The 21,803-nt window shown below is 49.2% G+C and overlaps 3 protein-coding genes across 3 annotated transcripts; 2 read left to right on the forward strand and 1 right to left on the reverse strand.

Moving 5' to 3' along the window:
• Nucleotides 1–8,536: 8,536 nt before the first annotated feature.
• Nucleotides 8,537–16,548, forward strand: LOC123079116 (uncharacterized). The gene is made up of 3 exons (XM_044501793.1): nt 8,537–8,734; nt 8,818–9,136; nt 12,825–16,548. The coding sequence occupies exons 1-3, from the start codon at nt 8,700–8,702 to the stop codon at nt 16,221–16,223; spliced, it is 3,753 nt and encodes a 1,250-aa protein (XP_044357728.1). The 5' UTR covers nt 8,537–8,699; the 3' UTR covers nt 16,224–16,548.
• Nucleotides 16,549–16,868: 320 nt separating this feature from the next.
• Nucleotides 16,869–18,528, forward strand: LOC123079118 (HVA22-like protein f). Its single transcript, XM_044501795.1, has 5 exons — nt 16,869–17,339; nt 17,481–17,507; nt 17,601–17,723; nt 17,837–18,083; nt 18,198–18,528. Exons 1-5 carry the CDS (start codon nt 17,293–17,295, stop codon nt 18,222–18,224), a joined length of 471 nt encoding a protein of 156 aa, XP_044357730.1. The 5' UTR covers nt 16,869–17,292; the 3' UTR covers nt 18,225–18,528.
• A 32-nt stretch (nt 18,529–18,560) lies between these two features.
• Nucleotides 18,561–20,912, reverse strand: LOC123079117 (GDSL esterase/lipase At5g45670). Its single transcript, XM_044501794.1, has 3 exons — nt 20,473–20,912; nt 19,541–19,665; nt 18,561–19,463 (listed from the first exon to the last, which is right to left on the reverse strand). The coding sequence occupies exons 1-3, from the start codon at nt 20,717–20,719 to the stop codon at nt 18,741–18,743; spliced, it is 1,095 nt and encodes a 364-aa protein (XP_044357729.1). The 5' UTR covers nt 20,720–20,912; the 3' UTR covers nt 18,561–18,740.
• Nucleotides 20,913–21,803: the final 891 nt, after the last annotated feature.

Here is a 21,803-nt window from a genome sequence, read left to right on the forward strand (position 1 = left end):
AAATGCTTGAAGCTTGCCGTCCATTGTGGTGACAATGGACTTGTGAAGATGTGCGGAAGAGTGGCTCACCCATAGTGGAGTATGGGGGAGCAATCAACTAGTCTTCATCGAGCCAACACAACCAAGAAAGGTGGTCCAACTTGAGGGAGTCAAGATCGTCATCATCTAGCTCAAGTGGACCATGTGCAAGGCAAAGGTTTGCCCTTGATAGGTTTTCTATTTTACCGGTCTCATGATGGTAGTTGGGAGACCGGGTTATAGGATCGATTGCCGTACTATCAAGGGGGGCTCTCGATGAGTAGCTTGATCATATCATTCGTAGAGAGCTCAAACCATTGCATCCTTGCATCATCTTTATTGGTTCTTGTTTGGTTCTTCTCTTTGTGAGTTTTGGAGCTTATGGTCATCTTGATGACAAGCTCGAATTCATCGAAAACGGAGTTCACTCGCATCTTCTATGATGTTTTCGATGTTGGAGGTTATGCCGGTTCTTCTCGGTTGGAGGTTTCACTCCTCTATTTGTTGGCATACCTCCCCTGCCTCTTCTTACTATAAACAGTTGCTTTTTTGATGCTACTCGTCTTCCTCTATCCAACAAGCTTGAGTTTGCTCAATTCGGAGCTCATATGCAGAAGTTATGGCAGTTTTGGTCCCAGCGGTAGTACCGCGGGCCGGAGCGGTAGTACCGCGGGCCGGAGCGGTAGTACCGCTTGGGTGCTACAAGCGGTAATACCGCTCCAGAGCGGTAGTACCGCTCCAGAGCGGTAGTACCGCTGGTAGCCCCCAGCCGTAGTACCGATGCGGTCTCATACTAGTACCGCCTCGATTCGAGGGGTCTTTTTTCGTGTCGGGTTTTACAGTACTAGCCGCGGCAGTGGGGACCGTAGTACCGCTCATTTGCGGTAGTACCGCCCTGCCACCGCGGTAGTACTGCTCTGGGCCCAGCGGCAGTACCACGAGGGGGAGCGGTAGTACCGCTTATAGGGGCAAGCGGTAGTACCGCTCTCTGCGGGGCTGAAGTGGGGGTAACGGTTGGATTGTTCCCCCCACTATATAAGGAGGTCTTCTTCCCCAATGAACCTTATCCTTTGAGCTCGTGTTCTTTCCCCATTGTTGACCTTCTTCGAGCTTGCTAACTCTCAATCCCTCCATGGATTCTTGCTAGTTTTTGAGGGAAAAGAGAGAGGAGATCTAGATCCACATTTCCACCAATCACTTTCTCCTCTTTGTGAGGGGAACCCCTTGGATCTAGATCTTGGAGTTCTTGGTGTTCTCCTTCTTGTTCTTCCTCTCTTTTTCCTCCCTAGCATTAGTTGTTTCGGTGGGATTTGAGAGAGAAGGACTTGGGCACTCCGTGTGCCCTTACCATTGCATTTGGTGCATCGGTTTGAGTTCTCCACGGTGATACGTGGAAGTTACAAGTTGAGAAGCTTATTACTCTTGGGTGCTTGGTGCCCTTGAGCTTGTTCCTCTTGGGTGCTTGGGCGCCCTAGACGGTTGGTGGTGTTCGGAGCTCAATCATTGTGGTGTAAAGCTCCGGGCAAGCGCCGGGGTCTCCAATTAGGTTGTGGAGATCGCCCCGAGCAATTTGACGGGTACCGGTGACCGCCCCCAAGGGTTGCCAAAGTGTACGGGTTCGGTGACCGCCCCCAAGGGTTGCCATTTGTACGGGTTCGGTGACCGCCCTCAAGGGTCCCTTAGTGGAATCACGGCATCTTGCATTGTGCGAGGGCGTGAGGAGATTACGGTGGCCCTAGTGGCTTCTTGGGGAGCATTGTGCCTCCACACCGCTCCAAACGGAGATTAGCATCCGCAAGGGTGTGAACTTCGGGATACATCGTCGTCTCCACATGTCTCGGTTATCTCTTACCCAAACCCTTTACTTATGCACTTTACTTTGTGATAGCCATATTGTTTCTTGTCATATATCTTGCTATCACTTAGTTGATTATCTTGCTTAGCATAAGTTGTTGGTGCACATAGGTGAGCCTAGTTGTTGTAGGTTTTGTGCTTGTCAAATTAACCGCTAGGTTTATTCCGCATTTGTTCAAGCCTAAACCGTAATTATTTTAAAGCGCCTATTCACCCCCCCTCTAGGCGACATCCACGATCTTTCAGCGTAGTACTGCGTTAGAACACCCCTAGCACCGCTTTTTGTCCTGTTGTGCTTTATGATGCTTTGTTTGCTTTATATTTATTGTTTCTTCTCCCTCTTCTCTCTGGTAGACCCCGAGACCGATGCTGCCCCTGTGATCGACTACGTCGACGACGACCCCCTCCTTGCCAGAGCAATCAGGCAAGCCCCCCCTTTGATCATTCCGATATCGCCCATTCTATTCTCTCATGCTTGCATTAGTTTTTGCTACTGTTATTGTTTGCTCCTATTCTGATGCATAGCCTGCTTTTGTAACCTGCTCATTGTACCTTACCTGCTTAACCTAAACTGCTTAGTATAGGTTGGTAAGTGATCCATCAGTTACCCCCACCTTGTCCTTGTTGCCCCTGCTTCATCATTGAAGACCGGTTCAACGGGATCGAAGACCAGGCCCCGGCACCGCACATCACTTTCCCCTTAGTTGCTCGACACTACTGGGTTACTATCGAGTGCCGAGGGTGAGACCTCTACAGCACTTCTGATGTTAACCCTGTAGTGTAGCTATTCGGTCGTGGTCATCGGGGGTGATTCCGCCTTAACCACTTCCGATACGACTCTGTCGTGCAACCCCTCAAGTGTGAACCTCGGGGGTGGTTCCTCTTACGTTCACCTTGATGATTACATCGAGTGGAATTCACCGGGGGTGATTCCTCAGGTTTTCCCCTTGATGTTTGGACACACGGATACTTGGACTTTATAGCTGTTACTTGGAAAGGCGGGTCGACCCTGAGGGGTACCCGCGAGTGATGTGGAGACGGGTTGACCTGGAGGGTGCCCGCGAGATAATTACGAGGCGTGGCCGGGCATTCCTAGCCCTTGCCGCAAGTCCTCGAGACGAGGCAACGGGGTCACATCTTTCGTGAGTCTCTGCTTGTTACCGCGCGTTCCTAATCCGCTACGATTTGGATATTTGATCCGAGGGGCCTCTCGTCTGATAGCACTAACCATCATGTGGGCATAGTATGGGCGTTCTGCGTCGTATGCATCAGCCGCAGCTTAATAGACGTCAGCGACTGAGCGGCGCGCGCCGGGTTGGACTGGTAAGCACCTGCCTTTTTTAAGGAGGTAGCTAGGTCTGCTCACCGGCCGCCCTTGCAACGTGCAGGAGTTCCCGGGGCGATGGCCCATGACCCCTGGGGGCATAGGTTTAGTCCGGTGTGCTGGCCTCTCTATTAAGCCTAGGTCGGGTTGCGGCGTATTGTTTGGCCGAGGCCGGGTGAAAGATCGTGGATGTCGCCTAGAGGGGGGGGTGAATAGGCGCTTTAAAATAATTACGGTTTAGGCTTGAACAAATGCGGAATAAACCTAGCGGTTAATTTGACAAGCACAAAACCTACAACAACTAGGCTCACCTATGTGCACCAACAACTTATGCTAAGCAAGATAAACAACTAAGTGATAGCAAGATATATGACAAGAAACAATATGGCTATCACAAAGTAAAGTGCGTAAGTAAAGGGTTCGGGTAAGAGATAACCGAGGCACGCGGAGACGACGATGTATCCCGAAGTTCACACCCTTGCGGATGCTAATCTCCGTTTGGAGCGGTGTGGAGGCACAATGCTCCCCAAGAAGCCACTAGGGCCACCGTAATCTCCTCACGCCCTCGCACAATGCAAGATGCCGTGATTCCACTAAGGGACCCTTGAGGGCGGTCACCGAACCCGTACAAATGGCAACCCTTGGGGGCGGTCACCGAACCCGTCAAATTGCTCGGGGCGATCTCCACAACCTAATTGGAGACCCCGACGCTTGCCCGGAGCTTTACACCACAATGATTGAGCTCCGAACACCACCAACCGTCTAGGGCGCCCAAGCACCCAAGAGGAACAAGCTCAAGGGCACCAAGCACCCAAGAGTAATAAGCTTCTCAACTTGTAACTTCCACGTATCACCGTGGAGAACTCAAACCGATGCACCAAATGCAATGGCAAGGGCACACGGAGTGCCCAAGTCCTTCTCTCTCAAATCCCACCGAAGCAACTAATGCTAGGGAGGAAAAAGAGAGGAAGAACAAGAAGGAGAACACCAAGAACTCCAAGATCTAGATCCAAGGGGTTCCCCTCACAAAGAGGAGAAAGTGATTGGTGGAAATGTGGATCTAGATCTCCTCTCTCTTTTCCCTCAAAAACTAGCAAGAATCCATGGAGGGATTGAGAGTTAGCAAGCTCGAAGAAGGTCAACAATGGGGGAAGAACACGAGCTCAAAGGATAAGGTTCAATGGGGAAGAAGACCCCCTTTTATAGAAGGGGAAAAATCCAACCGTTATGTGCTCAGCCCGCACACGAGCGGTACTACCGCTCCACGAGCGGTACTACCGCTCTGGCGGAAGAAGCAGGGAAAAGGAGCAACCAAACAAGAACCTTGGGGCGGTAGTACCGCTTATAAGCGGTACTACCGCGCATCCCAGCGGTACTACCGCTGGAGGAGCAGAACACGGGACCAAAAATGCAGCAGCGGTACTACCGCCCGACCGGAGCGGTACTACCGCTTATAGGCGGTACTACCGCCCATCAGGGCGGTACTACCGCTTATAGGTGGAACTGCCGTGCCTTACTGCCGTGCAACTACTGCAAAACTCGACACGAAAAATGCAAGACCCAAAATCGAGGCGGTACCAGCGCGGAACCGTAGCCGTACTACCGCTTATGGCCATAGGCGGTACTACCGCTTTGGACAGCGGTACTACCGCTTGGGGGGATAAGCGGTACTGCCGCTCTGGCCGCGGTACTACCGCTAGGAAACCAAAACTGCCATAACTTCTGCATATGAGCTCCGAATTGAGCAAACTCAAGCTTGTTGGATTGAGAAAGACGAGTAGCATCAAAACAGCGACTGGTTATAGTAAGAAGAGGCAGGGGAGGTATGCCAAAAAAATAGAGGAGTGAAACCTCCAACCGAGAAGAACCGGCATAACTTCCAACATCGAAAACATCATAGAAGATGCGAGTGAACTCCGTTTTCGATGAACTCGAGCTTGTCATCAAGATGACCATAAGCTCCAAAACTCACAAAGAGAAGAACCAAACAAGAACCAACAAAGATGATGCAAGGATGCAATGGTTTGAGCTCTCTATGAACGATATGATCAAGCTACTCATCGAGAGCCCCCCTTGATAGTACGGCAATCGATCCTATAACCCGGTCTCCCAACTACCATCATGAGACCGGTAAAATAAAAAACCTATCAAGAGCAAACCTTTGCCTTGCACATGGTCCACTTGAGCTAGATGGTGACGATCTTGACTCCCTCAAGTTGGACCACCTTTCTTGGTTGTGTTGGCTCGATGAAGACTAGTTGATTGCTCCCCCATACTCCACTATGGGTGAGCCACTCTTCCGCACATCTTCACTAGTCCATTGTCACCACGATGGACGGCAAGCTTCAAGCATTTGATCTCTTCATGATGCTTCACTTGAACTTGCGCACCGCAACATCTTCATAAGTCCATTGTCGCCACAATGGACGGCAAGCTTCAAGCATTTGATCTCTTCATGATGCTTCACTTGAACTTGCACACCGCAACCTAACCCCACAAAGAACTCTCACAAAGATCATGGGTTAGTACACAAAGCGTAATCGACAATGCTTACCACACCATGGGATCGCTTGATCCCTCTCGGTACATCTTGTGCGCTTTGTGTGTTGATCAACTTGATTCACTCTTGACTTAGTCTTGATCAATCTTGACTCTTTCCAACTCTCTTCATTTGGATGATGTCTTGAAGGTAAACATGAATAATCACACAATCTTCTTCTTCAAGACATGCTTGCAATAAGTTCTACTCTCACATGACCAATCTTTGGATAATTCCTTAATAACACCTTGGTCACCACATAAACTCATGACCAATCTTTGGATAATTCCTTAATAACACCTTGGTCACCACATAAACTCCTTGAAACCAACACATGGACTTCAAGAAAAGCCTATGGACAAATCCTTCAAATATAACTCAAGGCAACCATTAGTCCATAGAGATTGTCATCAATTACCAAAACCAAACATGGGGGCACCGCATGTTCTTTCACCGGGCATGACCCAGGAAAGTGTGTCCGGCCGGAGTTAATCGAGCGTGGTGGGTAAGTTGGTGCACCCCTGCAGGGAAGAAAACATCTATCGATAGCCTGTCCTACGGTAACGGACACTTGGAGTTGTATCCCGATCGATACAACTAGAACTGGATACTTGAGATGAGACATGGATATGAGGTGATAACTGGATAGTATGGCTCTGGGATTGCTTTCTCGCAGGGAGTCGAGAAAGGATCTCTGGCTGAGGTTGATAACACTTCTACTACCTTACTTTATGCTACTCTACTCCCTCCTGTTGCTGCAAGATGGTGGTTTTTAGAAGATGCTAGTCTTCGATAGGACTAGGTTCTCCCCTCTATTCTGGCATTTCTGCAGCCCAGTCCACATATACAGCCTTCCTTTGATAATGATGCATATGTAGTGTAGATCCTTGCTTGCGAGTACTTTGGATGAGTACTCACGGTTGCTTTGCTACCCCTTTCCCCCCTTTCTTCTTCTTTTCGGTTGCTGCAACCAGATGTCGGAGCCCAGGAGTCAAATGCCACCGTTGATGCCTACTACTACGTGGAGGCCGACGACGACTAGGAGTAGTTAGGAGGCTCCCAGGCAGGAGGCCTTGCCTTTTCGATCGATGTTGCTTTTGTGCTAGCCTTCTTAAGGCAAACTTGTCTAACTCATGTCTGTACTCAGATAATGTTGCTTCCGCTGACTCATGTGTATTCGAGCTTATGTATTCGAGCCCTCGAGGCCCCTGACTTGTAATATAAAGCTTGTATTATTTTAATTTGTGTCTAGAATTGTGTTGTGATATCTTCCCGTGAGTCCTTGATCTTGATCGTACACATTTGCGTGTATGATTAGTGTACGATTGAATCGAGGGCGTCACAATACCCCATTGTCACCACGGGTATTCATAGCAAGACATACACCAAGTGTTCTCAAATTCATAGAAGTATTCAATCTGATAATAATGAAATCTCAAAAGGAAAACTCAATTCATCACAACGAGATAGAGAGGAGAAAACACCATATGATCCAACTATATTAACAAAGCTCACGATACATCAAGATCGTGCCAAATCAAGAACACGAGAGAGATATTAAACACATAGCTACTAGTACAAACTCTCAGCCTTGAGTGTGGACTACTCCTTCCTCACCATGGAGACCATAGGGATGATGAAGATGGCTTCCGGTGATGAATTCCCCTCCGGCAGGGTGTCGGAACGGAGTCTAGATTGGTTTTCATGGCTATAGACGCTTGCCGCGGCGGAACTTCTGATCTAGTGTTATTTCTGGGGGCTTCTCTATTTATAGGATTTTTTGGCGTTGGTTTCACACTAAGACGAGTCTCGAGATGAGCACAACCCACCACGCCTCGGGCTGGGCTCCAGGCGCGCCCTGGTGGGTTGTGCCCTCCTCGTGGCTCTTCTGGCCCTCCCATGAAGCTTCGGGGGTCTCTTTTGTTCAAAAAAAATATTCAAAAAGTTTCAGCCCATTCCGAGAATTTTATGTCTGCACAAAAAACAACACCACGGTAGTTTTGCTGAAAACAGCGTCAGTCCGGGTTAGTTTCGTGCAAATCATACCAAAACCATATAGAATTGTTGTAACATGACATGAATACTTCATAAATTATAGATACGTTGGAGACGTATCAACCCTCTGTCACCGCCGCTGCCACAGCACGGGCCGCTACGTCGCCCGGTATCGCCGCCGCCACACCGCCAGGGCAGCCAATTGCCGCATCCGGAACTCCCACGCCGCGTTGCCCCGTGCTAGCTGCCGATGCACTGCCTCCCCATACCGCACCTCGCCGTTTAGCGTCACACGTGTCAGTGACATGCGGGGCCTACGCCATTGTAACTAAAAAAAATAAACATCCATTGCAACTAAAAATAAAAATAAACATATTTTTACAGAAAAGAGGTTTACAGGAAATGAGAAAAGTTGTTGTCTGCCAACTTCTCGTAAATTATACGGTCAATCCGTAATATTTTTTTATGGGAAGATTTTTAGAGGAGCTATTGGAGTTGCTCTAATACTTTATTTTTTTTGAGAAACACAATTATTAATTATTTTCCGAGGTGCAAGATTATTATTCCACCCAAATTGCTGCAATTTTTGTACATTCCAGCCAAATTTTGCATGGGGTCAGAGTCAGACGGCCGGCTTTTTTTAGGGAAGAGTCATACTCATACGGCCGGCTGCCTCTTCCTTGTTGGTCCTCTCGGGTCTTGGCCCACCACGAGAGTGTACAGCGCACCATGACGGGAAGAAGAGACCAGGGGCGCGCCTCCCGACGCAACAGGGAGTTAATAAAATGCAGTCTGGTCAGGTCCAGCGTCAAATCCGCCGCGCACTGGGTCCCGCCTCGTCACTCCCTCCCAAGCCCCCCAACTTCTTTTTGTCAACTTGTTCCGCCTTCTCTCCCAGCCTCGCTCGTAGCTTCGCAGCCCTCCCGGCCAACGACCCTCGCCGGCGAGGCGCACCGCGCGGGAGCCAAAATGGCCGCGGCGGAGGCCGAGGCTTTCTCCATACGGTACCCTACTCTCGTCTTGCATCCGCTTGTTTTCTCGGGACACGCGGCTGATGCATGCTGACCTGTTCGACCGAATGCCGCAGGGGGTTCGCCGCCAGGATGCGGGCCGTGGACGCGGCCAAGTGCTGGCCATTCGGAGGCTCCGAGGACGGGGACTCGGAGACGCCGCAGCTCCCGCCAATGGACCCGACGCCGCGGTCGCGCTGGTGGGCCGACGAGCTTGCGGCGTTGCGGGCGCTGCCGGGTGTCTGCGCTGCGGGCGGAGACTTCGCCGTGGGTGGTGGCATGGGAGATGGTTTGGGGAAGGCGACGAAGAGGAAGGGATCTCGCGGGAGCGGCGGTGCCGAGAGGGCTAAGAGGCGGCGGAGAGCGCTCCAGTATAGCCTCTTTCTGAAGCACAAGGTACGCTTGGTGCCCCCGCTTTGCTTGCCCTTGCCCCGAGTATTCGCGCTAGTAGCCGTTCTCTGGGTTCAACTTCATATATGATGTTCAGTTTAGTACTAGCTTTTAGGAAGGCCCTTGTTACATTGGTAATTTAATGTCATTTGCTTGCTCTATGTTTCTGCTGGTAGACATAAACAGTGAACACAATGCGTCCAACAAGACCCACATTATGTAGCACCGCGGTTAAAATTTCTGCTGCAATGTGCCTGTTTTAGCCATTTGAAGGTGGAGTGGTGGACATTGGAAGTAGATGTTTAATCCATAGGATTTAGAGGTAGTAATCCAATACCTTGATTAATTGAACGAAAAACCACACCCTGCATCGCCCTCCCCGGATGGTGGTTGCCGGGCTTGTTCTGGCCCGCAGCGACGGCGAAGGATAGGTCCACAAGCGGCGGCTTGAGCCGACAGGGGCTTGGTGCTGGCGGTTGGCCGCATTGGTGGTCCGTCAGCCGACAGCTCCCCATCGGCGCGACATCAGGACCTGTCGCCAGCGTCTGTATGGCAATGAAGGCATGGTTCCTGCTCCCTCGGCGGCCGGGGTGATACACAGCAAATTATAGGGGTGGCCTGATCTTCATGATTGGACAGGGATTCATGGATGAACACGAGGAACAAGGGAGGAATAGGATTAAGAGGGACACACGCAAGGATAAGGTTCACAACAAAAGTACTAACTCAAATCGTAAGGTCAATGCGAGAGGAACCTCAAGATCCAATAACAAGCAAATGAAAGAAAAAACATGGCGGTAGTTCATCCCTAAATCTCCATGAGAAATGGAGGGCTTGAGAGATAGTTCGTCCCTAATTGGAAGAGAGGAGGCGTTGTAATCCAGAAGGATTCATCACCACATAGAGGTCTTGTAAGCCGGTTGGATTCTTCTCTGCATAGGACGCCTTGATCCCCTTGGGGTAGGTATATTGAGCAAAGCTCTCCCAAGTTGTTTGTGTATACTTTGCTAACACTAGATCTATTGAGGGGCATGGTATTTATAGTCTAGGACGAAAGGGTACGGGGAGGAGATACACGGGCGCTACCCAAAAAATGTGCATAAACAGTACTACCGGACAATCCAGGTTGGGGGCGGAAAGTCCGGTTGTGCTATCCTTTGGCGCCATTTTGCACTGCTGGACAGTCCGGGGCGCAGGGACCAGACAGTCCGGATGTGGAGGTGTAGTTGCACGTTCGGAGAAATGACTGGTAGTTCGCGAATTCGTCCGGAGGAAATATACGGTTTTTGGTTTTCGCCCGGTGATTTCCCAGACTATCTGCTGGATTCGTCCGGGCAAAACATAGACGTTTTGGGGTCACGCAGGTGGTTGCCGAACTGTCTGGTAGTGCACCACGAATACTTCCCTTTTTTCCTTTCCTTCTTCCTCGAGTCTTCGCTCCTCACTTGGGTCTTGGGCTTCTTACTTGCTTCTCCTTGGTACTTGCCTTTGTACCTAAGCATGCATAAGGTGTCGGCTTGAGGTAGTAGCCAGATCTCATTCAAACGCAAAGGTAGCTCAAAGAGGAGTGAACTCACCTTGGTTTATATAGCGTGTACACGAGCTCTTGTCATTGGTCAACCTGGCCTTGGCAATGAATCCATGGTGATGTCGGTGGGATGCTCCTCATCATGTTGTGGCGCTAGTCCCTGCAAGGGCATTGATGTGTGGGTCCTCTCCTCCCCACCGCCATCGCCTATGTCAGCGGCGGGGTCTCTCATCCACCTCTCTCATCCACAATTCCCTATTGTCTCGTCTCTTGAGCCGAACATAACACGCCAATGTTGGCCTGGGATCCCTGGGACTTCGGCGTTCCAGAGCGGTGCCTGCAGGTGGTCCATGAGGTGTGCTTGGTGTGTGGTGGTTGTTTAGGCTGGCCGTGTGGGGTTGGCCAGCGTCTGGCAGGGGGTAGTCGATGGTGTTGTTGTCGTGGTAGGCTCATGTTGGACTTAATGCTAGGCGTATGGTGGCCTCTGTTGCCGGCGTGGTGTGCGAACCAGGTTCTTGGGCTAACACTATTGTAGGCAGTGTCAGGGTTCTATTGATGGCTCATCATGGAGCTGCGCCATTGCGTGTGTTATTGCCGCGGCGCTTCAGGCGAAACCCTGCTTGAACTTGTCGGTGTCGGAGAGGAGGGCTGCCCTCGAGCATCGTCTGATTGGTGGTGTCATCTAGGAGCCCAGATTCACCCCCAACCCTCGTGATCTGGTTCCCTAAGTGAAAAACATGATTTGGCTTGCCAAACCAAATTGTCGTGGCGCAGATGACATTGGAAGTTGGGGGCGAATCTGGGCTCCTCTAAAAACATGAGCTGGTTCCCTTTGTTCTAAGCGTTGTTCTTAGAGGTCTGACCCTAGCTTAGTGCGTGAACTGGTGACACTCGCCTTGGCTCTAGCTGGTAGAATCTAGGTGCACCTACAAGGCTGCAACATGCAAATGCGGTTACCTTGGACGTCATGGGTAGTGAGGATCGCGGAGGATGGGTCCCGTGTCGTGGCGTCTTGGAAGCATGGGGCCACACAACAAGTATCGGCTGATGATTGCAGGCGTAGGTTGCGACCAACGAGGGATATGGCAAGGTGTGGTGATGTAGCATTCAAGATGCCAGCAGCGATTCTAGGGCCTTGGCACCATTGTAGTGTGAGGCCGGCGGTCCGTGACACCATCAACTTTTGCCTTCTCTAATTTGGGAGGGGCCCATTTTTCCCCTTCTCTGCAAAGTTGGATTCTCTCTTCTCGTGGTGGGGGATGCGTCATGTGCACTTTTATGGATGGTTGCTAGGCCAGGGTTTGTTTTGTGGTCTCGGTTGTAATGTTGGCCCAACAGCCGGTCTTGTGTTGAGTGGCTACTTGTTTCGGCTTAGTCTTAGGCTTGTACAGTTGTAACCATATTCTTTCTATCCGTGCATTGAGGGGCAAGCTTTGTGTGTTCCCGGAAAAAAAATCTACAGAATTTATGTTCCCGTTCTTTTGAGGGTAGAACATGCCAATGGTGCATATAGTGTGTACTTACCTACTTGATGAACTGTAGAAAGGAATAAGCCAATTTTACCCTCCCAGACCACTTACTGCCTTTGTAATGCCCTGACCAAACCCACTAGTTCCTGGTCATTGCGCCTGGGATCTAGAATGGCCCCAGAGAATTAGCCAGAGTGAGGACAAAGTTGCGTTCAAGGAGGGTGTTATTTATTTACCATTGCTGGCTATGATGCCATTTCACGGTGAATTTTGGTCAATTAAGCTACTGACATGGCAGAATTACCTAGAAATTTTGACTGCCCTGTGGTGTTGACATGCTTTTCTAAGTTCAAGGGGTCGAATATCTGGTTTTTAATCAAAGTATAGTTTTGATTTTGTTTTGGGCCTATTGTAAGATTAGAGAATCATGGTTTCTAGGACTGTTAAGTTACATGTTCTAGATTTAGGTTAGTTATCCACATTTACTTTTCCATAATTTTAAACATGCGCGTTGCTCTTTCTTTGAAAACCTGTACAAAGAAACATTGAAAGTGCATACCACATAGTATTATTTATTGGTCGGATTATATAGAAGTTCTATTGACTAACCACCTAATTCCATGTACGAGTTTCCTCTACATGGTCAGCTTACCTTGTTATTCTCAGCTAATAATATGTAAGATGTTTTCTTTAACAGGAGAGAACCTCTAAACTCCAACCAGCATCTCGCTTACTTCAACACATGCTCCATAAGGGTTTGTTGAGAAAACGAAAAGGCTGTACTATTCCTACACTAAGAGAACTCGTTATGAGGAAGAAATTGCAAGAGCGACAGGATCAGATGTCAACCCACAGAAACAGCTTGAAGAAACAGTCCGTGAGAGGAATGGATCACGAACGAAGCATAAAAATCAGCAGGCCAACTGATTATCCTGTAAATCTTGGCTGTGAAGTAGTGAAGCATGTTGCATGCCCACCCAAGGATGATATTTTTGGAGATCTACCTCTTTTAGAAAGCTCAAAAGTTATGTTTCATACTGGAGTTGACATACTCCCTACTATTATAGAAGATTCTTTTGTAGAAAATCAAAATGGGCCAGATGCCATATCAGAAACTGAACCATTGGAACTAATGCCTATTGCTGACATTTCAAAGCAAACATCACCCCCCTTTGAAGACTCAGTGAAGAAGGAACAGAGTCCTGACAAAGGGTCAACATGCATCTTACTCAATGATGCAGGAAGGAATCATTCTTCCTCTGCTGAGTTTGATGGTCTGCTAAATCATGCTAGTGTTACCATGGCGAAAACTTCTCTTCCTGAAATGCAGCTGAAATCTACCGATGTTCCTGCTTTAAGTTCTTATTGTAACGAGGGAGCAAAATCTGGTACTAGCAACTGTGCACATGGTCGTTTCTACACAAACACAGACTGCTTTCAGGAAATGGAAAGGCCTGGTACCAGTTCGGTGGCCGTGAGAACCAGAACTGAGGCAATTAAAAAAGAAGATGCAGCAATCCATGGTGTAAACAATGCAAGTGTCACCATGGCGAAAACTAGTCTTCCTGAAACGCAGCTGGAATCTACTCATGTTCCTGCTTTAAGTTCTTGTTCAGAGGCCGTGAGAACCAGAACTGAGGCAATTAAAAAAGAAGATGCAGCAGTCCATGGTGTAAACAATGCAAGTGTCGCCATGGAGAAAACTAGTCTTCCTGAAACGCAGCTGGAATCTACTCATGTTCCTGCTTTAAGTTCTTATTGTAACGATGGAGCAAAATCTTGTCCTAGCAACCATCCGCAGGGTTGTTTCTATACAAACACAAACTGCTTTCAGGAAATGAAAAGACCTGGTACCAGTTCAGCGGCCGTGAGAATCATAACTGCAGCAGTTACAGAAGATAGAGATGCAACTGTCCATGGTCCAAACAATACAAGTGTCACCATGGCGAAAACTTGTCTTCCTGAAATGCAGCTGAAATCTACACATGTTCCTGGTTTAAGTTCTTATTGTACCGACGGAGCAAAATCTGGTTCTAGCAACCATCCGCAGGATCGTTTCTACACAAACACAAACTGCTTCCAGGAAATGGAAAGACCTGCTACTAGTTCAGCGGCCGTGAGAACCAGAACGGAAGCAGTTGCAGAAGATAGAGATGCAGCTGGCCATGGTCTAAACAATGTAAGTGTCACCATGGCGAAAACTTGTCTTCCTGAAATGCAGCTGAAATCTACTCATGGTCCTGTTTTAAGTTCTTATAGTAAGGATGGAGCAAAATCTGGTTCTAGCAACCATCCGCAGGGTCATTTCTACACAAACACAAGCCGCTTTCAGGAAATGACAAGACCTGGTACCAGTTCAATGTCTGTGAGAACCAGAACTGAAGCAATTGAAAAAGATAGAGATGCAGCAGTCCATGGCAAGAAGAGCACTGGTATCTCTGGTCGACCCGAATACCATCCTTCAGGTGAAGGCAATCTATCGTCCTCGATTATGTCACAGAGGACTGTCAATGCAGGAATAAACGCAGATGGCATGTCTTCCTGCAGGAGTATGCCTGCCCAGGAATATGCCCCTGCTTCTGTTCCTTGTAAAGTTGCAAGCAATGTGTATCATGAAAGTAGAAAGTCTGTGGATACATGCACAGCATTATCAATGGATGACCAAGGTAGCTGGTACTCAAAAAATTACTCAGGTCGCTCTCCGGCAAGTATTAGTTTGCCTTTTATGGAGCTACCTGGCCTTGAAAAGATGGAGATCTCAAGCTATGATCCGAGGACAGGTGAAAATAACTTTATGAATGGACGATCAATGAACATAGTAAGATGCCAACAACAGAAGCAGGTGAGTGGCATGACCAGTACTATGCAAAGTCAGAATAAGATTGGTTTCAGCGATTCTCAAGCTGGGAAAAAGGCCCAAGATGGTTTTGTGAGACGTGATAATTGTCATTCGTACCAACCCACCATGCGCTTAATGGGCAAGACAGTCTCACTTTGTAAAGATAGCATGGAGCAGGAGGTACCAACTACAGGGAAGTGGATTGACAAAAATGTTATTGGAGACCGTCCCCCATCAGTTTCATGCCAGTTGCCCCCAAAGAAGGTGTTCCCTTATCAAGATTCTGTGATACCAAGAACTCATGTTCATGAATCTTCAGATACTTTGCCAAGGATTCCCAACAGTACTTTTGCAGAGGCAAGGCCTATTGTCAGTGATGCTCAAAATCATAGGCTGACACAGACTAATATTGTTTCTTCAGCAGTTAAAGATTACACTTGGAATTCAGGCAGTCAGTTTGGCCGGCAAGCTCAGGTAAACAAAGAGTATGTCATAAGTAACTCAAGGACCAGGCATATGGAGTTGTCTCAGCCACCTGAGTTGATAAGCATTCATCGGAACCAATACTTGCACTTAGGCAATCCTGCATCAAGCATGTATGCAGAAGAACACACTTTTGTTGGTTCAGCAGTAAATCGATCTTCTCCTTCATTTCCACAGTGGTCATTAAATACAAGCATGCAGGGGAAGTACCAAAATCCCACTTCATTGGTTTACGAAGATCCTAGGTCTGTTCGTACCCACCAACCTCCCTGCCAAGTACCTGGAGCAAATCTATTTTCAGCATCAAACATATCTTTTCATGACTACGGTACAAAAAATGCCGAGTCCAGAAACTCTTATCAGCGAGCACATCCTTCTCTTCCAAGTAGTGCGGCAAGTAAGTTCCATGACTACTGCACAAAAAATGTCGATTCCAGATACTCTTATCAGGGAGCACATCCTTCTCTTTCAACTAGTGTGGCAAGTAAGTCTATTTGGGCAAGTAAGTCTACTCGCGATGTTCTGAATATAGATGGCAGGAAGGGTGTTTCCCTAGTTGATGAAAGAAGCAAGAGACCAGGTTGTGCAGATAATGTTTCACAGCAACCTGCAAAGAGGCAGCTTGTTGCAGACAAACCGGAGTTAACAAGTTCGATGTTCCCATGCATGGAGAAATACTCGTTTGGCTGGTCAGTAAATGATACAGTTGGCCCGCGGATGCTTGACTTCAGTAACAAAAATAGCAGGACATGCCACACAAATATCAAAAAATGAAAAAACAATAACTTAGGGGGGATGCCAGTTCCAGTTGTTGAAGCAAGATCAAGGACTGTAAGCATGTTTGCAGGAGCTAAAAGCACGCTAAAGAACGATCATTCAAAGATGCCACATTCCACTAAATTTTCAGTTGGTAATAGTGGAATGTCAGAAAGAAACAGTGGAGTGTTCCTGTTCCACTTATTATTTTGGTATTCGAATAGTCGGCAAAAGGGAAGCTGTGGTAGCCTTTTCTGCATTTCTCAAGATGTTAGTGTAGCAATCAGTCGATTGCTTGTAAAAACTTTGTGGGCAAATGTGCAAGCATATTTTTCTTAGAACAGTACTCCCTCCGTAAACTTTTATTAGACGTTTTAGGTCACGCTTACATACCATGGCATACCACAAGCACGGGTTAAATTGCCAAATGTTGTCGATTCGAGTATTTTCTGGGGCCTCCTGTTCGTACCGGTATGCGGTCTGGCGCAACACATACTCCTTCCGTCCCAAAATAAGTGGCACATTGAACTAAAACAGCAACACTTATTTTGAAAGCGGAGAGAGTACTATCAGTTCAGATCTGTAATCTGCATAGTCTTCGGTCCAGAAAGTAAAGTTAGGGTTTAGGGTTTCGGGTTTAAGGTTGGTAGATTCACTGATCAGCACTTCTCTGCGCAACAAGCCAGGGAAGACAACGACAGGCGCATGGAAAGCAGGATTTCTTTCAGAAAGCTGCGCCCACTGACTCTGAACTGAACTGAAAACGGAAACTTCTGATGCATGTCACCTAAGGTAGCCCTCTGGTCGTGCAACCTTGCAAAAGGGTGCTGGCGAAACGTGCAATCGCCTGAGACCATCCAGTTTGTTCTTGCTTTCCTTGGGCCAAGAGTAAGGGAGACTTCGCATCGTATCTGCAAGGGTTCCTTCCTTGCCCCCCTTTAAACCCCAGTTTTAAACTGCCCCAACACAAGTATAAAACCATCAGGTGTGTCCCTTGTCATCCACACCGTCCCATACCGACAGACCGACCGACCGAGGACATCAAGAAACCTCGGAGAAAGCCTCTCGCAAGCCGCGGCAGCGAACCATGGGTGTTCTTGGTGCCCTTGCCAGGCATTTGGATTCCCTTGTTGGGTAAGCAGATCACACCTGTTTATTCATGTTGCTGTTTTTTTCCGTTTCAAAGAAAATGTTGCTGCTTTTGTTCATTTCCTTGCGAACTTCGAGACTTGCACTCTAATAAAATTCGTGTTTCTCCTATGTTGCACTTCACAGCCCAGGAATCATGCTGCTTTATCCGCTGTAAGTGATTCATCAGAAACAATGGTTGGTTTGGGAGCTATTTCAAAACTGTGCTCTGAATTCTAACAATGTTTGGTTTTCTTGCACGATCAGGTACGCGTCGATGCGCGCGATCGAGAGCCCTTCTTCCTTGGATGATCAGCAATGGCTCACCTACTGGGTGCTGTACTCCCTGATCACCCTCTTTGAGCTCTCATGCTGGAAGGCTCTCCAGTGGTAACCATGACTCTTCTCTCCCCTGCTTGATTAGTTCAGTTATTGTTCGTTCCTCGGGCACTGAATTCCTCAAGATTTCGCTCTGCCTATGTATATATGTACGTATGTTTCAGGCTCCCTCTGTGGCCATACATGAAGCTCCTCTTCTGCTGCTGGCTGGTGCTGCCGATCTTCAACGGCGCGGCCTACATCTACGAGACGCACGTCCGGCGCTACTTCAAGATCGGGCAGTACGTGAGCCCCGGCTACAGCGAGAGGCAGAGGAAGGTGCTGCAGATGATGAGCCTCGACGCGCGCAAGTCCGTCGAGCGCTTCATCGAGACGCACGGCCCCGGCGCTCTGGAGAAGATCATCCAAGCCGTGAGTCGTCGTCCTTGCTCCATACACTATCTGCATATAAGCTCTTTTGTTTTTCTGAATGTTCATGTCTTTTTTTCCCTCCTTCCTGATGCGATCGTTGACTTGTGCATGCAGGCTGAACAGGAAGCCAAGAGAGCCTAGGTTTATTTAGCGTGTGGTGAGGTGGAAGGCATTCTTTCAACCGGGAGAAGAGAAACGAGTGGAAATGAAAATGGCTGCCGTGTGCTGTGATCAATATGCTTCAGCAGCTGTTATCCTTGTGCCGTGTGTTTGTATTTGATCTGTTGGTTGGACTTGGCAAGATACCTTGCTGTACATAAGAGATGATGAATGAAACATTCAGGCTATACATGTGAAATGTGATGTGATGTACTCAACACGAAATGGAGCACGACCACAACTAGTCTCTGAATAAATGAAAACCAGAATTTAACTGTCCTGAACACATCCCTTTCTCTCCACTGAACACCTTAATCCTTGTGATGAATGAAAACCAATTATTGTCTATACCTGTTACACAACTGCATGCGTATTCATCGCTAAATGAAAAAAAACAAGAACAGACTAATATACGCGCGCTTACAGATCGAAAAGAAATCCTTTTCCATGCCCTTGTTGGCGATAGGAAATGGGACTTGTACATCTTTGCATATGGGATCAAAGGGATGCGAGCGTGCTGATGTCCATCGGGTAGGCGTCGTTGGGCGACTGGGCGCGGTAGGACCTCCGGCCGACGATGATGTTGGCCGCCTCCGACGGGTGGAAGGCGTCCCAGAAGATGTGCTGGTCCCTGTTGGCGCAGGGCGCCTGGTACGGCAGGCACGTCACCTCCCCGTTGTTCCGGCCCACGCCGCAGCACCCGGCGGTGGACTCCGTGAACCCGTAGGCGGCGGCGTTGGCCAGGATGTCGTTGAAGATGTTGTAGGCGTTGATGTAGGTGAAGTGCGCGCCGGGGAGGGTGTTCATCTGGTCGACGAGACCGACCAGCCGCCGGTTGAAGATCTGGATGGCGCCGTCGATGCGGCCGACGCAGGTGGCGCCGTCGGGGCTGTAGCGCGCCAGCTCGTTGGGGGCGCAGCCGACCTGGCCCACCCCGATCAGGGCCACCTTCCGGGCGCCGTAGCTGTACATGGCCTGGAGGTAGCGGCGGTAGTCGGCGATGAGCGAGTCGGCGAACTGCTCCGGCGTGTAGCGGCTGCCGGTGTTGTAGAAGGCCGGCTGGAAGTAGTTGTTGAGGTAGTCGTTGCTGCCCATGCCCACCGTGAAGATGCACTGGCTCAGCCGCTCCGACGCCGTGTCCCGGTCGCCCAGGATGTTCACCAGCGTCTGCACCGCCGTCTGGTAGTTCTGCACCTGCCCCGCGAACGGGATCCGGCCGCCCTGCATCACGCCGAGTCCATGAGATCCATGTTTGGCTCTGTAGCATGTTCGTTGTGATCTGTATACTTCGTACGTACCAGCTGCTGGCCGGTCTCGGCACGGATCCCGGCGGCGGCGGAGGCGAAGTTGACGCCGTTGAGGAGCTGGTCGCCGCCCGTCGCCGCGTAGGGAGGGATAAAATTGTCGAAGCCCAGAAGTTGAGCTGCATGCGCATGTTGGTAAAAAGATCACAATAAGGTTAACGTTTTAAGTCGTGACATAGACACACGTACGTAACCACCATTGATGCTGCACATGTAGGAGCACTATGTACGTAGAGATCCTTTTTTTAGAATGTGTACGTAGAAATCTTTTTAGAACTAGTATTAGGTACGCCTTTTTTTATCTGCAACGACGATGGATCTTGGCAGTGGGTTCTTGATGAATCTATGCCGCGCCCCGGCAAATTTAATTCCTTGCAACCCTCACCGAACACTGCAAGTACTCCCTCCGTCCGGAAATACATGTCGAAGAAATGAATGTATCTAGACGTATTTAGTTCTAGATGCATCCATTTTTACCTATTTCTCCGACGAGTATTTCTGGACGGAGGAAGTACTATATCGGCGGGCTGGCCCACGCTGGGACGTGATGGGTGTCTAGCCAAGAAAAGCTACAGCCACATTCCTTTATTTACACACCTACCTTGAATATTTCTACTACTACTGCTGCATGCTGTACTTGGGAAGGATCGGAATGCCAGGCCAGCTAGGAGTACCGTTTTCTATCACCTACCCAGATACGCATGCAATGCATGCACGCACCGCCCATGACCACCATAAACATGGTCGATCGATCGTGTCCGAATGCGCTGCGCTGGCAGTAGTAGACGACAATTCACTTCAGCTATCCTATATCCTGTAGTTAGCTCCTGTGTAAAGGTAGGTAGGTAGTGCATGCTGATGACGGCCAGGTTAGTTTGGTTTTGACATAGAGTATATATATAGGGTATGCATGCTTATATAATTACCGATGACGTCGACGGTTGTGAGGCCGTTGGTGAAGCGCCCCGACGGGCCGCCGGCGAAGTCGATGCCGTAGGGCGGGTAGTTGGCGCGCGCCAGGGACACGATGTAGTTGTTGTTGCCGTTGTCCACCAGCGAGTCGCCGAAGATGAAGTAGCACGGCACCTGCGGGTCGCACCTCGCCACCGTCGCCAGCGCCAGCGCCGCCGCCGCCGCCGCCACCAAGCACGCCAGCCGCCCCACCAGCTCCATGGCGCGCGAGCACGTTGCTAGGGCTAAGCTAGCTTCCGATGAGAGACTTAGCTAGCTAGCTATAGCTAGGCACGGGTGCAGGGGAGATCGGTCGACGAGCGGGGCGGGGAGAGAGGTGGATATGGACGGAGAGGTCGGGATGTCGACCAGAGGAGGAGCTGGCTAGGTAGCACGAGTCACGCTTGCACATGACCCACGGGACTGAGCTAGCATATATAGGCGCCGCGCGGGGGGCAGGGGCAGCGATGGAGCGGTACCGGAAGGAGGCTGCAGTGATAGCAGATGGGCTCGTGGACGCGCTCCACTTGCACAGATCATAGATTGTTGGTCGCGCTTGGTGGGCGAGCTAGCCGCCTAGCCCCAGTACAGTACTGGCACTTGGCTAATTAAGTACTGATCGATCGAGTGAGTTTTGAGTGACTTAAGTTAGTGAACTGGGAAGAGGGCCCGGCCGAAAATACAGGTAGTAACTCCACACGGCTTTCAGAACCGCCGTGCATCACCGCATTAACTGAATAATAACACAGTAACACTAACGTGGCCTTGTCTTCTGCGATAGAATTGCGACAACCCGTGCATGCTGTCAAGTGTGTGTCTAACGTACGACTGTGATTACTGGGTTGCTTGCAGTGCAGACTGCAGCTTAGATGGATCTGTGTATTGCAGCTTTTGCACATAGTTCATTTAATTCTCCGGGCTCCTAGCTAGCTACCAACGGGGTTCAGTGAACGTACTACATGCATCTTGTTATCACTGCATGCGCGGCGCACTGGCAAAATGCATGGCAAGTGGGCACTGTAGGGTGCTTGCATTGCATCGCATGCATGGCAAGTTCTGTACTGCTACTCCAGCTAGTACTAGTACTGGTGGTTGGATTCGGTGTGGTGTGGGTCTGCGCTGCGCCCGTGGCAGCATGTGTTACAGTAATCATTATAGTATACGACTACTAGTCCAAGTCAGTTTTGTATCCTACCCAAGTCGGTTTTTACCCTTTTATATACTCTTGTATGCCGCACCAAATCATCAATAAGCAACAGTTTTATTCAGCTTTCATGGTATCAGATACCGGTCCCAGGGTTTAGGG

The sequence above is a fragment of the Triticum aestivum genome, chromosome 3D (genome assembly GCF_018294505.1).
Source record: "Triticum aestivum cultivar Chinese Spring chromosome 3D, IWGSC CS RefSeq v2.1, whole genome shotgun sequence".
NCBI classification, from domain to species: Eukaryota; Viridiplantae; Streptophyta; class Magnoliopsida; order Poales; family Poaceae; genus Triticum; species Triticum aestivum.